This window comes from Phycodurus eques, chromosome 20, assembly GCF_024500275.1.
Source record: "Phycodurus eques isolate BA_2022a chromosome 20, UOR_Pequ_1.1, whole genome shotgun sequence".
In the NCBI taxonomy this organism is placed as follows: domain Eukaryota; kingdom Metazoa; phylum Chordata; class Actinopteri; order Syngnathiformes; family Syngnathidae; genus Phycodurus; species Phycodurus eques.
Window position 1 is genome coordinate 7,015,966 of NC_084544.1, and position 16,532 is coordinate 7,032,497.

Genomic DNA, 16,532 nt, shown 5'->3' on the forward strand with positions numbered 1-16,532 from the left:
CATGTCCATTAACTAATGATGCACTTCAGATATGATATCATCGTTCACATGAAAAATGCAAAGCGTTACTACGGCGATGAATGCAACTTGTGATTTTTATATAAGATCATATGATATACAAGATATTAAGAGACTTTCCAATTTGGAATATTAGCAAAATTCCCCCATCTTAAATTCCCATGGAAATTTACCGTCACTTTGACACCCTTTTGCAATCTTCTTGCCATCAGGACAGTCTCATGGATTCATATGACACCACTTCCCTCATCAAACTTTGAGGACCACACTACCGCCTAAACATTCATCCCTGTAAATGTCTATTTTAATAGCCTTGCGAGTCCCGCCGGGGTATAATCAACCTGGCACCTGAGGAGCCATTACGCCGTCTGACGAGATGATAGCGCCACGGAGCAGATGTCAAGCACTTTGGGCGGCACCTCACACGCAATAACATTTTGGTTGAGGCCAGGAAAAGTGTGGAAAACATGAGTCATTGTTGATAAAAAAAGACATTAAAAAGAGGAAACAACATGTTGTCTCGTCCCTAAACGGATGAATAGTGCCCATCTAATGACCTCCCGCTTGTCTCGAGCCGAGCGTCGAGACGGAACAAGGCCTAATGGCTCACCGATGGTTTCCATGACAAAGGAGCAGTTCAGTGGCGGACTGGAGTCTTGCAGTGCTGCACCACGATGATTACAACGTTAAAGGCCCAGCTGCCATAGCTGGAAAAAAAAAAAAAAAAGCAAATGCACGTGGTTTACGCAGTCAATCGGAAAGAAAAGCTACAGCATCGTTTTCGTTTCAAACATCTTTATTTAGTCAAAGTATCTTCTTTGTCAGCATGGAGTAGGAAAATCGAACACGTATTAGAATGTTGATTAAAAAGCACGAATACAAAGGATCAGTGGGATTACTGGAGGTGAAATGTTGACATTTTCAATCCTGGAGCCAGGAGATGGTAAATATATAAACAAAAATATACACATCTTGACCACAATATATTTTTTATAATCTATATCCACAAGAATGGTCTGTCATTAATTACAAAGCGGGCCGAAAACACCCCTAAACCGGCGTAACTTAACTCGCATGGTGGTTAAACTGATGCACCACTTCCTCTTTGAACTGATAAAAAGTTGAATATTAACTTTAATTTTGGGCCAACTTCATATTTTTAATCCTTAAAAAAGACAGTAAACCCCCGATATTCACGCAAGTAATAGACGAATAGCGAAAACCCGCAAGTAATGCACACCCACCCCCATTAAAAAAAAGGCCTATAGATGCCACAAGATGGCGGCAAAGAACTTTTTTTCTTTTAGACAAAGCTATGGCCTGACAAAATGAAGCTCCTTCACTCACATCAACATTGGCCTGAGCACAAAAGTAATATGAGTTTTCTTAAGCGAATAATGGAGGACAGGTTCCCCAAAAATTCCACAAGAAGACAAATTTGCAAATGCCGAACTGCGAACATGCGGGGGTTCACTGTACACATTTTTTCATTTTATTTTATAATTTTTATCCTGCCAATAACCTGGGCGTGAATAGGCTGTCAACAATTACAATGCTTAAAACATTCCATGAAGAAAAATAAAATAATTTTAAAAAAAAGAATAAAAAAAAAAAGATTGGCTTGCCTATAGCTAGGAGTGTTTAATGCATGAAGAAAATAAGTGAAAAATACCAGTAATATGACGCACTTAATGTAAAAAAAGGAAAAAAATGAATTTGGAGCCCACTTAGAGATGTACAAGCTGCATGAGATGGCGTCAAATGTGGTTTTATATGACAACATAAGTAAAATTGGATCCAGTGCAAAGTAGTTGGAAAAGGCTGTCAAGATAAGGTGATAACATGAATGTGATGGGGTTCAGTTCTGGGGTCAAAGTGCACTAGAGAAACATCATCATCCTATGTACAAATGTACGTGATGACCAGTGTTGTTGTGGTGACACTAATAAAATAATATTCATAGCATTTAGCTGCACAACTTGGCAAACCTACTGAATTCTTTGGCATAAGCGGCCACAACATTTGGAAGGTTTATTGCCACTTCTTTTTCTTCCAACAAATATAAAAAAATCAAAAGTATCAAATTTGTTTACTACATTTTATTTTCTTCATAATAAAACAATATCAAATAGTTTGATACCCAGCAAAGGGTCAAAAAACCAACAACAACAACAACAACAACAAAAAAACAGGCTATCAGGAATATTAATGCTACAAAACACATCATTTCTGTACAGGACATTCATTGTTTTAATTACAGCGTGTGTGTATGGGTGTGTGTGTGTGCGTGTGCGAGATGTGTCCCACTTCACATAAAGTCATTGAGCTCCGCCTCCAAAGCGGCGGCCATCTCGTCCGCCTCTGAGGAACTTCCCTCCTCCTCTTCTTCCTCCTCCTCCTCCTCATCGTTGGACTCTTTGGAGGACTCGCCGTCCTTGTCGTCTTCCTCGGCGACGTCGTCGTGCTTTCGTTTCCTGCAGACGAAAAACGATGTTTTAGAGATCCCGCTGCCAACTTTGGATGGATTCATGCTATTTTCTCCCATGTGGCCAAGTCATGGCAGCATGAATACAAAAAAAACCCACCTCTTCCAAATAATACAAATAATAATAATAGCATCAGATATTAATAGCAAATATCTGGAAAATCTGTCAATGTAAGCCTAACAGTAATCCTGCCTTGTGTTTTGGTTAATTCAGATGCTCTGTAAAATAGTAGTAAAATCTGCAATATAGAGACTTTATTAACAAAAACAAACAAACAAAAAATATATAGTTTTACACCTCCCACATTTTAAACACATTTGAACTTATTAAAATCTTACTAAACAAACTTTTTAAAATATTCCTGAGCACCTGTTCTCACTCTCTCACTTGCGCAATTGTCCAAATAAGAGGCAGAGCGTGCTTGCTTCAAGCTGTTTATTTGTTACTCCCAATTGAAGTTTACTGTAAAACCAACACACAAAACAGAATTAAACAGTGCATATTTAAACACCAAACTGTAACCAACCAACCAAACTATATAATTTTGTCTCATGAAAGTCTAATATCTTAATGCTAACATATAAAGTGAAAGGCCATGGATGGGCTTAATGGAAATTAGCATGAACATTACACACATTTTACACCTTCAAACATATAAACTGAGCATACAACAATACTAACGGGCATATATTCTCTCTGCTCTGTGGGAACGACGACTATTACTGAAGCTGAGGTGGGGACATTCTCTAACTCTTCTTCTTGTTCATTTACGCTGCATCTTTTCCAGTAGATCTCAGGCAACAAAATTCTATTAAAACATATCAATTTATTTACATACACGTTTCATACTTCATACTACCAAAAACGCAAAATAAAGTGCTTCACAGAAAAGGTAGCAAAAGAAAACAGATGAGATTCACCTGTAGATGCCTCACTTCCCTCATCGTGGAAAAAAAAGGGTAGTCATGTAATAATGTAATTATTATTCACACATTAAATAGGAAAACAAAACAAAACAAAAGCACATCCAAATACGCCAATTGTGCCTATTTATTTATTTTTTTAATCTATAAGCACACATCTAGAAAGAAGCACTTAGACCTGCAGTGTAAATTCAGCGCAAAACGAATCAACATAAAGCAAAACTAATTTAGGACGTCAGGGATTTGTTTTCATTGACCACGTAGCGTAATGCAAATGCTTGTGTATTTAAAAAAATAAATAAATACAAAAATAAAAATAAAAATAATCAATCTAGACTTATCTGAATTGATTCTCATTTACATCTGAAGGTACAATGAGTTCCTGAGATTTTGTCAACAAACAGGAAGTGGGTGAAAACAAACAGCGCTGGGACGGTTCTTGTTCTCGTTAAATATAAAAGGCATTAACAATAGAGGGGAAAAACAAAACAACAACAACAACAACAAAGACATAACAAAAAAAAAAGAAAATAATTTGCGGTTCTGAGCACAGGGCGACCCCTTGAGAGTTACTCAGCGCAATTAACCAGCGTTTGTTCTCCACATGGACTGTGTTCACTTAGCAGCCCAAAGAAGAATACATTGGAATGGATTCTGAGACGCTCGTCTTCGCGATAAGCGAGCGAGGACTTACGAATGCGAAGATCAAGGCAATAGAGACAACACAACAGCGAAAGGAACAACCCCACAAAAAGCTGTACAATAACAGCAGCACACGCACGTCGGGTACAAGGCCAACTGATTCCAACCAGAGAAAGTCAAATACAAATGCAAACGCACCCCAAGAGACTGTTAACGTGCTTTGGTAGGTGCTGCAGTTTTGGTACGCAACAGAGTTCCAATGGGCTCAGCAGTTAAGTCTTTATTAGAGAGAACGAATTTCACCGCTATATCGTGCTGCACCTACTGCAGCCCCAGTACACCGTAGACTTTTTGGTGGAACGTATCTATTGTTCATCGCGGAACCCTCCGCTACGTCACACAAGTTTGGGGGGTTTATAGTGATTGTTTTTTATGGGTTTTTACAGCAAATGTACTTACTGTAATGCTCTCGCCTGTGGGAAAGGAGAGCCACAGTCGCCAATGCACTTTTCAGCCGCTTCACAGAATGCCCGCCTCTTAAAGGCACTTGCATGTACACAAAAACTACAATGTGCACAGTATTTTCGATGCACTTTAAGCTTGCAACTTGCTTTTTGTGTTTTAATGAGTTTCGATGCGTTTGAAACTTGACTTCTGATGAAAAAGAAGCATCAATTTCTTATTAGGAACCTTGATCGTGATTAATTTCTCTTCTAAGATTAAAGAAGCTCTAACTCTAAATGTTTTGGTTTCTTCCTTGGTTCACAGTTCCAGCCTTCAACCCACTACGTTCACTAGAGCTCAGACTTGTAGTTTCACCCATCTAATATAAACAGACCATTCCCAGCTTCTTGGTGGAAGCAACAGGACTGAGTGTCCATGTCTAAGTAGCTCTAGAAAGGGCCTTGCTGAGGCTGTAAACATGCCATCCTTCTTTGGAAACCACTTGAGGTTCTCCGCGACACACACACACACACACACACACACACACACACACACGTTGCAGAAGGACTTTGCACGATGCTAATGAGGAGCGCACCGGTCGTCTACTTATTGTGAGGGCCTGACAACAACTCTGCTGAGAAGCCCCCCTCCTCATTAGACCACAGCGCTGTCAGACAGCCTCCCACAACAGCAGGACTGCGGTTTTGTGTTCATTAAAGGTTAGATGTCGGCTTACATCAGCCCGGATGCCTGTCGGCGTGACAGGCTGGGCGGACCCCTGCGGACCCTCACAGTGCGCGCCGAGGGAGGGTGGAGGTCTGGAGTGGCGTCGCAACAATACACTGGCTCCTCCGAATTAACATGAAGCTTAATTTCCAGAGCTACAAGTTCAAGACCGGGTAGTCAGGGGTTAACGCGAGGGTCTGTCACCAATGAAAGAGAGGATTAATGATTATTTATTTGGCTAAAGAGCGGAGAAAATGAGGCAAATCCCAGCGTACTACATTAGTCATGGGATTTTTCTTATCTTGGCTGCTTAACGGACCAGCTTAGGAAATTATTGTATATATGAAGAAAATTAAAAAAAAATACATAAATAAAAATGCAGTACATACTTGAAATCTTCTCCCACTTCCGACAACGAACAGCTAAGATTTATGGGAGATGTCAATGAGTTGTTCTATTGCTTTTGGCTTCATGTCATCAAATCCAATCCAATCTAAATCCTTATCCATTAATTAATAAAATAACACCTCGTTTCCTTAAATGGTGAGGAACGACTCCTATTCTATTGTTGATATTCTCCAGGCATGACTATGATCAATCTAATTGTTGTCAAGTTTGGGTTAATTGGCCATGCCTGGAAGGTGAAGCACAGGGAAGACGTAATAGAAAGGCGACGTTTGCCGTCTTACTGTCTTGGACGCCACATTAGTGTAGCAACAGAGCTAACACAATACCTCACACATCAAAATAACGATAACGATAGAGGGTTATATCGAACAGTAGACATTTTTATATTGCATTGGGAAATGCAGCGCTGGATGGCTTAAGCGTTAATACTTTTTTCCAAACGCTTACCAAGACGTGGCACTATGGAAATGATGTGAGATGAGTTGGACGGCATCGAGGAAAAGTTGAGAGAAAATTGAAGAACTCAAATTAAGAATTACTTGACAGCACACAGTGACCTGAATGGCCAACTTTTAAAAAGGATTTTCCCTAGTTGAGCCTGTTTTAAGCAAACCTTTGAACCAAAACGGCTTAACCCACTTAAAAAAAAAAAAGCACAGCAACTACGCTCTCAGAATATTTAAGTCAAGTTCCGTTTTTTTTTTTTTTCAGTTCCACAACCAACCAAGCACCCACCCCGAATGCCCTTGCTTTATCTTTATTAGCTCACAAATATTCAAGCCTACGAAGGCAAAGTGTCTAGGGGAGAAGTTGCATTCCAAATTGAGATATGTTTGCATGACGTTAATTGAACAAGCAAAGATTAGGAGTCCCTTTAGAAAAACTGCTTTTAACAAATTAAAAAAAAAATAATCTTTTTTTTTTTTTTTAACCATGGTTGCCATGTCTTAAAGTGCTCCTTTGTACATGGAAATACTGACCCTATTTATGGAGGTATATGTTCTTAATTGTGTCTTCATCCATCCATTTTCTGCATGTTTGCAAAAAAAAAAAAAAATTATGTGTAGCCACTTTTGTAAATGTACTCCTGAGCTCTACCATGCATTTGAAAGTTAAAGTAGGAATGGCCAGGCGAAGAGATGTAAAAGATGGACTTAATTAATGAGGCAAATTAGAGGTTTATTTAATATGCGCTGTGAACCCCGCATCCAAGGCTATCGCTTCAGCTGGAAATTATTACTACAAGGGAAGTGTGTTTTTGAACACAATCCCCAACATGAAATATTCAAAATAAAGCCACAGAACAACTTTGATACTCCTTCCTACCCACTGTTCATGGCCTCCTTATCAGCCATTTGAGTGTGCGGAAAGCCCTGAACTAAAAGCGCTGCCTCCGCATCGCGCTAACTGCCCCGGCGCGAAAAGGTGGCCGCTGGTGAGGAGCTCCTAACGAGGAGTGTCCATTCAGAGTCGCAATTCTCCTGATATACTGTGAGTAATAGTCACACGAGTCTCAATGGAGAGCGGCAAGCACAGGTGGCACTGGAAGCTTCCAATCAATAACGCTTAAGGGTGTGATTTGGTCAATTAAAAAGAAGATAGCATCACTGTCGATTAAGGCTATATAATGAGTCGCAGATGGCCAAAGGAGAAAAGGATACACTCCCAACTAATGTTCAAAGTTGAAGCAACGTACTATCAATGGACAGTACTCCACAAACTCGAATAATTTGATTACAAAAAAAAAGGTACAGGCAAGATATCTGCCTCGAAGCGTTGCAGGAATAATATTTCCACATTAATGTTACTGCAGTGCAGAAATAAATTGCTGTGATGGCGGCAAGACAGGAGGAAATAATCTGTAAAAGACGGAATGTCCAAAGTTAGGGATCATTTCACACCCGAAGTCATAGATACTACAGAAGAACGTGACGATGGCAATGCACAAGAATAATACCTGTACCTTACATGTATACGTAATTGAGTTTAATCATGCAAAATCGATTTTCATATCCAAAGACATGAATAATCCCAGCTGACTTTGGGAGAAAGGCCGCTACACCCTGGACTGGCCGTTAGCCGATCGCAGGGCAACTTTAGACAAACAACCATTCACTCCTCACATTCCCACCTATGGGCAATATTGAGTCTTCTACGACAATGGTCTATCTTTCGGAAAAAGTGTTGCAAAAAATCCACATAAAGACAACGATAAAGCAAAATGTGCACTGTTAAATCCTTCTATCCTCGCAGATGAGCTCACGTGAAGTGCGCCGCCATCTTGGGAGACATCCCGCACACAGGTGGTCCAATTGAAAAATAAAAATAAAAAAATCTACCAAATGGGAAGAAGAAATTCCCAAAAGGAATACCCAAGATTTTTTTTTTTTTTTTTTTTCTACTCGCAAGGTAGACTTGAGAAAACTTTTGTGCACTTGACACATTTCAAACTAAACCATATTGTGCATTATCCTGAGACACCTTTTGCACTTCGTCGTTCCCCCCGGAGTCATTTTGAGCTATAACTGAACAATAAGAAAAAAATTGCTTAGGCCAGAGGCTTGCAACATAGACTGGGATGAAGAAAACAAAAAAATGGGTCAGATTACTTGTAGTTTTGGTACTGCTGTTCACTTATTCCCCCTTCTCTTTTCATGCATCAAAAGCCTGTGTAAGCATTCCTATTCCTCGCTGTCTGCTGCCCCGCTTACACGGCTGAGCTATGTCAAGAGGAGGCACGTTTGATTGCGCCGTTCCACACTCACGGTACTTGAGTAAGAATAGGATGCCCGGGGCTAAAATCTCTATCACATCCACTGCTTGAATTTATGAAACCACCACCCAATGCAAGGCTTATGCCACAGTTGCCCAAAATCATTAATTTATGATTCCGTAATGGTTGATACACCAGTATGCACAAGCTTCTTAAACAAATGTTCCTGGTCAAGAATATCCTCATGATAATTGTCTATATCAAATTATGAACTACATATCGCGAAAAGTGGCACCCAAAGGCAAGGTTTGCTAAAATGTAGATTTTTCGCGACCTTTAGCTATTATTTTCAACTTTACTTTAAGTTACATGAAACCCACTCAACTTATCTAACAATTACCAAACCTAAAATGTTACTTAAAACATTACATGCACTGTTTTAAAGTTCCTGGAATGGATGCATTCTAATTCCATTATTTCTTGTAAGGAAAATGTGTTTAAAAGCCAAACAAATTGAAGGTCTGATTTGAGGGAAAAGGTGACAACACTCGAGACTGACCGACTCCATGAAGGACATGCTACTGATCCCCCCCCCCCCCCCCCCCCACTCGGCATTCACCAGTCACAGCTAAAACATCAACTTGGCGAAACACTGGCAGCACACACATATTAACATTATTCCCATGAACCATCTGACAGGCAACCTTTAAAAGACAAAAAGTTTGAATTCTCCTTCCAAGCGTGAGCCTGGCTAAATAGAACCTTTGGAAAGCATGGCAGTAGGACATGGTCGCTTTGTACACTTTGTTCCCTGCTCTGTCTTAAACCTGACATATTTTATAATTACAGAGCGCAGTATATAATTACAGACCACAGTTGAACAGAGAGCGCCCCGAAAGCGCATCACGAGGAAAAGCGACACAATCACTGCAGCCAGATGTTGATGTATGTTTTGTGCGATATAAAAAAATCAATTAGGCTGTTTTGCTTCTCTCGCAACCTGTATGCCAGACTCATTGTTTAGTTTCGCGCTAGACATTTAATTCATTTGCAACGAGCGGCAAGGGGGTCTGGGGGAACGTGCATGAACGTTTGGCCTTTGAAAAGAACAACAAAGCCCTGTCACTCAGTAGACTGAAGCCAACAGCAATCATGAATCCAATGCAATCTTTTGAACAAACACTAAAGGAAACGCGGCACCATTAGAGCAGCCTTAACGGTATCCCAAAAAAATCTATAAAAACAATTACTCACAACGGGGCCTTCGGGAGTATCCAATTAGAAAAATCTAAGCGTGTCTAACTTTTGGAGAGTTAATGGCTTCATTTTCCAATCCACAACACGGCATTCTAGTGGAACATCCAATGTCCTCAAATTTGGGAGGTGACACACACAGAAAAACTAAACAAACCCCCTCCCAAAAAACCTCTAAAATCACACAAATATCCACCGAAGCAGATCTCAGCTCAGTGAGCATTTGAAAGATTAACACCACAAATTAATTTATGTTTTTCTCTGGCTTTTATACGCTATCACATAAGAGATGGCAAACAAAATTTAATGAAGCCCGTAGCACGAATAGAGAGAGGCAATTTCATTAGAACACGTCGTCCAAATCGGGTGAAGAATAAAAGCTGGGTGAAAAGGTGAAAAGGGAGAAAATGGGAAAGTAAGAGGGTCTAATTTACGCTGCGAGAGGGTCCACATTTCTATCTTTCATGTGGTTCAAAGCAAACATTGCTCAAAAAGGGCTGCAAATACCGAGGCGACCAAGAGTGTTTGTGCGCTGCTGCCTTCACACGAGTCAGATAAGCGGCCAGATGCGAATAATTGAATTTTTCCAGGGAGCCGCAGCTTTTTATGCAAACTGGGGTACTCAAGCGCGTTTTAAAATGATCATGATGCTTATTTTGACCTCTATAAATAAGACCATGTATGGAAATATGACAATACAGTGCCTCACATCGAGCTATGTTTCCGTCGAAACACGCAATGTTATGTAATCCGAGGCAGGGCCGAGCTTGTTTTCACAAGGAGAACAATACATCTGCAGTGTACTTTTATGTGTGTGTTTTATTCCCAAATACAACCAACCCTTTCATATTCAACCTTCTATGATGGATTTTCCTCAATCTATTGTATCAAAAATAAAATTTACAAAGCCCTACCCACTCATTTGAGGTCTTCCTAGCTACTGTGCCAGGGGCTGATGAGGTGATCAATGCAAAGTACGGTGATTTACTACATTTGCAATATTGATTGAGAAGTGGAAGATTTATAGAAGGCGAGAGCATATTATTCTATTAGAGGAAAAACAATGATAAGCAATTTACAAATCACGCTGCTCCTTGGGGTTGCTACTGAAACAGTGATAGGTTTTCCAGTTATAGATTTACATTCTTGGGAATCTAATTGTATCCAAATTGCCTATTAAAATAAATGAGTAACCAACCCCTCCCGGAACATTAATATCCTCAAGAAGAGATGATTTATTCACCGAGTTAATATCACCCAACAACTGCACTGAAACACTGATTGCAGTGAATAAACCTGGCTCGAGAGAATTCACCATCAAAAATGTGCTGATGACTCTTAGAACAGGAAATAAAACTTATTGGGATGGAGGAGAGCAGGGCACCTGGGTAAATTGACTGCACAATAAATTAGACAATAATCCCAATGATAAAAGAAGAACGGAACGTGATCTATGCTTCATTTCATGCTAATCTTGTGAAACGTACAATAGCAGCCTGTCACGCTGAAGACTTGATTTGCAGCCGCCATTGTGTAGCATTGATTGTGCCGGGATGAATACTTATCGGTACAGATGCAGTTTGTGGAACAAAACAAAACGAGAATAATGGCTCCGATTTGTTCTAGTTTGTTGTTTGTCTTCTCTTCCGCAACTGCATTCTTTGGATCTTTTACGTAATTCTCGGCTAAAGTTTGCGAAAACATTTTAAACATGAACATGATTTTTAACATTGTCGGCTTCATCGGCTTGTCAGCATAGACTACAATTTGACAAGGGGCAGTCTTTTAATGTGTATGTTATCTGTTCTTTCCAGTGGACACTAATACAGGATTAAGTCCTACAGCCCATTCACGGGGGATCCCATAATTGCTGAGCCCGAATGACGTTTGATGAAACATTCTGAAAATTCACCATTTAAGAGCCCAAAGCTTAAGGATATTTGCAGTCTGGCTTCACACAAAGTTTGGTACCGAACATAAAGCCGGAAAATGCTTTTTCAGAACCTTTTAAACTAAATCGATTTTTTTTTTTCTGGTACCAGAGTAGTTTCATCAGCAGCCCAGGACTAAATCGCCACCACGGCGGTATATTGGGACTATAAAGGACCCGTGTGGGAATACAGAGGTGAGACACTTATTTCTTTTTTTAAACAGAACAAATAACCTGGTGCCCTGTGGAGTTGGTGGAATGGATTGGACTTCGTGGGGGAGGTCAAGGAACAGCAGCGTGGAGAGCAGAAAAAAAACTGATTAGGATTCGAAAGAGCTTACAAAACGGGAGCTGACAAAAAGTTGCTCATAAAACATTAACATGAAATTAATGGACAAATGAAATAAACACAAAGACGTTTCCTGGGTGGTTTGCTGTTGGTATTTGCAGGAATGAACTCATGCCCTTGAAATCTTATGACTATGAGTGAATGCATACAATGCAATTCCGTATGGGCTTTAATAATTCATCAAACTCATGCTGTACAATTAATAATGCTGAATCAGCACTTACGACAACACTGCTCACAGATGCCCGGCCGGGGTGGAATGAATCGCATACTGTGATGTTTTTGCAGACTTTAACAACAGTGGGACACCCATTAACATCATCAAAAGTGGACAAGCACTGTGATGTGAAAACTGTCGGTCTTGGGTGCCTGTTACTTTAATAAGAGCCCAGCACTTACAATAAAACAATTGACAATGCAGGTAATTGGTACATTATGGCCCCTCGAGAAGACAGTGTTCTCCTTTAAAGCCTCGTCTGAAACAGAAAAGGGTAGACGTGGACAAGCGATGATCACTTACAGAAAGTGTCAATCACCCGTCCATGGCAGAAAAGGTAGATGATCGGCGAGGAAAAAGTGAGCTTATATACATCAGGTGTGGCCGACTCCACGAACACAAAGCACCCAAAACTAGGCCTTAATGAGGACTCTACAGAGGAGTGTAGAAAAACGTAGAGAGACCGAAGCATCTCATTAGCGGCTCTATGCCACAGCCTTATGTAAAACTGCATCATCTTCTGAGATACAAGATCTATATCAAAACTTGGATTTTGCCAATTCTCGATGTGTCGATCAATGGCGTTTATTATTGTGGTTGTAGTTTTCAGGGGTATAAGTAGTAACTAACATGGCTCGCACGTGGGTTTCTAATTTCGGTTCAGCTGCATGAGGAGGCAAATTATTACGAAGAATAAACAGGTGGTGTGAATCAAAACATTATTGTCACTTTGGTAAAGTTTTGCTATACTGTACATAGCTCTCTCATGGTGTACTAAAACAAGCACAAGTTGTAAGAAAAACAATTTTTCAAGTGCTATAATCTTACTTTGGGACATTAAAGCCTTGATTATAAAATTAAATTATTAAAAAGACTACAGTGCCTTGCATAGGTATTCACCCACCTTCCATTTTTCCACATTGTTGTCATTATGGGATATTGTGTGTAGAGTTTCTTCTAGGGCCGAGATTTTATTTTATTTTATTTTTTGAAACAAATGTGGGCAAAAGCTAAAGAGTGTGAATACTTGCAAGTCACGTACTGAAAAGATAAATAAAATCAAAGCCAAAGGAGCTGAAAGAGCATTGAACGCATCCTACAAGACGTCTTGTGGGTGTTTAAAGCAAAAGCATTTCTGAGCCAAACGATGCCTTTGGTTCATTTTGCACTTCACGTGTTAAAACATCTATTCCCCTATACATTTGCTGTAGCGCTTATTCCTCAGTCTCCTGTAAGACTCAGCAAAGCCACACTCAGCCTTAGTTACACCGTAGTCTGGCATAGTGTAAAAAATACATTAGTCATGCCCAAAGGCAATATTGGTAGAGAGAATATATGTATACTGCAGGTGCTGGCTGTTTATCTTCCTTCAAATCCATCAGAGAGCTCAGCGACAGCTGAGGCAGCCTTTAGGTGAGCTGGGGGCAAACATCGCCACACAGTCACAACAGACACACAATCCCATCTTTTTTTTTTTTTTTTTTTTTTTAATGAACGAAGATGCCAAGGAAAGATGAAACACATTTTTTAATTTCACACTTGCCCGTCTGGCAACCGGAGCACAGACCCTAACGAACCACTGCCCACCTTCATCACCTTCATGCTGCTGAGAGGTTAGGACAGCATGATCGCTCGGAGTTTCACACCTTGCATCGGTACTAAGATGCACTCGAGGCAGCCATGGTGATGGGAGCGGGGGCGAGCGGGCATCTGAATGAATGCGCAGCGACAGAGACAGGAAATTAAACGAGACGGCGCCTGACAACAGTAGGGAGAGGGTCCAATTATGTTTGGGGATCCAACAAGAAAATAGTTTTTTCAGCGTCACCTCAAATTTTGAACGCCTCATCAGTCGTGCCATTAGGATATTAAGCAAAATTCAGAGGGAAGGAAATACTCCCATGGGTGCACAAAAACATGTAAGCCTAGCCAACGAAGTGTCATCACTTCGTATAATATTGTTAGTGTAATAAGGTAGAGTGGGGGTGTCAAACTCATTTTTGTTGAGCGCCACATTGTAGTTAGGGTTTTCCCACAGAGGGCCGTTATGACGGAAAGCCATATAGATGTAAAGTCACCTCATCATTGCACACACACCCTATATTTGGCTGTTCAGCATTCATACATTTTTCTAGTTCCAGATTTTTTGGGGAACCTATCTCCTGAACTCACCCACTCACTGTTGTGTGCTCAGGCCAAAGCCCTGTCTAAAATAAAAATATTGCTTTGTCGCCATCTGGTCATATCTTGGTGAGAAACAACCATGTTAAAATGTTCTTTATCTTCTGGCATCTATACAAACTTTTGTTGGTGGGCATCAATTACTGTTTGATTTTCGCTATTGATGTCAGAGATTGGTACCGATCACATGCCAATATATTTTTAATAACAAAATGAATTTGAAATCAGAAGTCATGGAAATTATGGCATGCAACTATTTAGTATACAACTACTGTTCAATTTGTTAAGAAGCGATTTGGTGAAAAATGTGTGCTATTTGTTAAAAGTGAAGAAAGATTTTGATTTAGGTACAGATTATCTGCCAAAATGTACCTACCCATTTAGTAAGAAACATGAAGTGGTTATTTTCTCTAGTTGGCCACATGAAGAGGTGCGGTGGGCCAGATTTGGCCCTCGGGCCTTGAGTTTGACACCAGTGAGCAGAGTGTTTACTGCTTTTACCTGTTATAGTGGTTACCTTATTTTTATACCTCTTCATTTGTCATTCGAATTAAGATTTTTCTTTTTTTCCCATTACGATGTTGAAATGTGATGTAATGTTTTAAGAGAGCAGCAGTTTGACTTGAATAATTCAATTTCCATTATTTCCTATGGGGAAACCAAATATCTGACAATGTATTTTGTTCCATCTTAGGTTCCAGTGTAATCGAGAAACATGTATTTCACATTTTTGAAATGAATTTTTAAGAGTATCCTTATTGTCAGGTGTGCACTAAGATGGATGCTTTGCATCTAACTGGAAGAGACAGTAATGGAGGAATTCACCTTCAGAATCCATTAAAGAAGATTCTGCATCATACCGAGTTCCCGAGTGTACCCGCTTGTTTTTATTTGCCTGTCAAGCACGGTCAACTTGGGCCGCTTGATGATGTCAGACCAACTACTTCAGCTTGTTTTGTTAGAGACAACAATTAAACCAGCCTCAAACTGGATGAGTTGCTTCATTGCCAAGTCCCTTGAGTCACACTTTTAAGGATAATATGCTTTAAAAAAATGTAATATGCTTCAAAGGTAAGCAGATTGAAACTGCTACCTGCCAGACGGATTTTATTCTTTTAAAATGAACTGGCTAGCTTGATAGCTACACAAGGGGATCGTGGAAATTATGCTGAAAATAAATCACCGGCCGGACTCAGCCCAGAGGTCATTCTCTGGTGGACTATTTAATTAAGCTCATTCTACCAAACTCTTTACAACACAAAGTGAGAATTGTGTACAATAATTGTCACTGAAAACGGACACCATAAATGGCCAAAGTGCAGCGACTGACAGCAAAATGATTGCAATCATCAAGAGCAGGCAGACAGTCTGGTAACAACACATGCATTACTCCTGTATCTTAGCAACAGATGCATGTCTGTATTTCTGCACAGAACCTGAGTAGACAGACAGAACCAATCTACACAGCGTTGAGGAGTATTACTTAAATTAATGGCTGACAATATAGGATGATGTTATGGTCTACTCGTAGAGGGAATGGTTGTAAATATCCCATGATGTAATAGGAATTGAAAGGCAATGAACACAATATTCAAGAGAATTATTATGCAAATGTAAATTTGACAATTTCTTAAATTTCTTCTTTAATGTGGGTTAAAAAAAAAGTAGGAAGTTGTGCATCTACGAAAGTCATCTACGAACACCTATTGAGAATGAATGTACTGGCCGAATTACATATTCAAGATGCGCAGGGATTAATAAATGAGATCAGAAAGACACTGGATTCCTGCAGACTGAAAACGAACCTAACTGTCTTTCAGCAATAAAAGACTTGTTTGCTCAGAGCTGTCTGATGTCTGTTTGGACGTGTCGCCATGGCAGCGGACCACTCAGTCTGGTTCAAGCCCTGGCTCACTGATGAAGTGGTGTGTGCATGTGTGTGTGTGTTTTACTAGTAGTCATGGCAGATAGTAGGACCAAGGACATACACAAACCATCAGAAGATTTTTGTAGCAGTAGGTCCCCCTGTGGACAAACTAAGGTGTCTTTAGCACGAATGTAAATGATCAATGAAAAGAGGGCAAAGTGAAGGGCTGCAGTGGTTCTTTGACTGATGAATAACAATATTTGTGAGCAGTGGAGGGAGCTGACTGGGTGATTTGCAGGCAATATGATCCTTCCGTGAAGCCGTGACATCATAATAGCATTAGTGTGAATACTTGACTCCTCATGCTCCCAATA

General features: G+C 40.1%; 1 protein-coding gene across 1 annotated transcript in view; it reads right to left on the minus strand.

Moving 5' to 3' along the window:
- Window positions 1-807: 807 nt before the first annotated feature.
- ctdp1 (CTD (carboxy-terminal domain, RNA polymerase II, polypeptide A) phosphatase, subunit 1) overlaps window positions 808-16,532 on the minus strand; it is a 33,439-nt gene continuing 17,714 nt past the window's right edge. Inside the window, exon 13 of the mRNA XM_061664841.1 lies at window positions 808-2,492. Within this exon, the coding sequence (XP_061520825.1) occupies window positions 2,327-2,492 (166 nt within the window). The 3' untranslated portion in view covers window positions 808-2,326. The remainder of the gene's footprint in view (window positions 2,493-16,532) is intronic.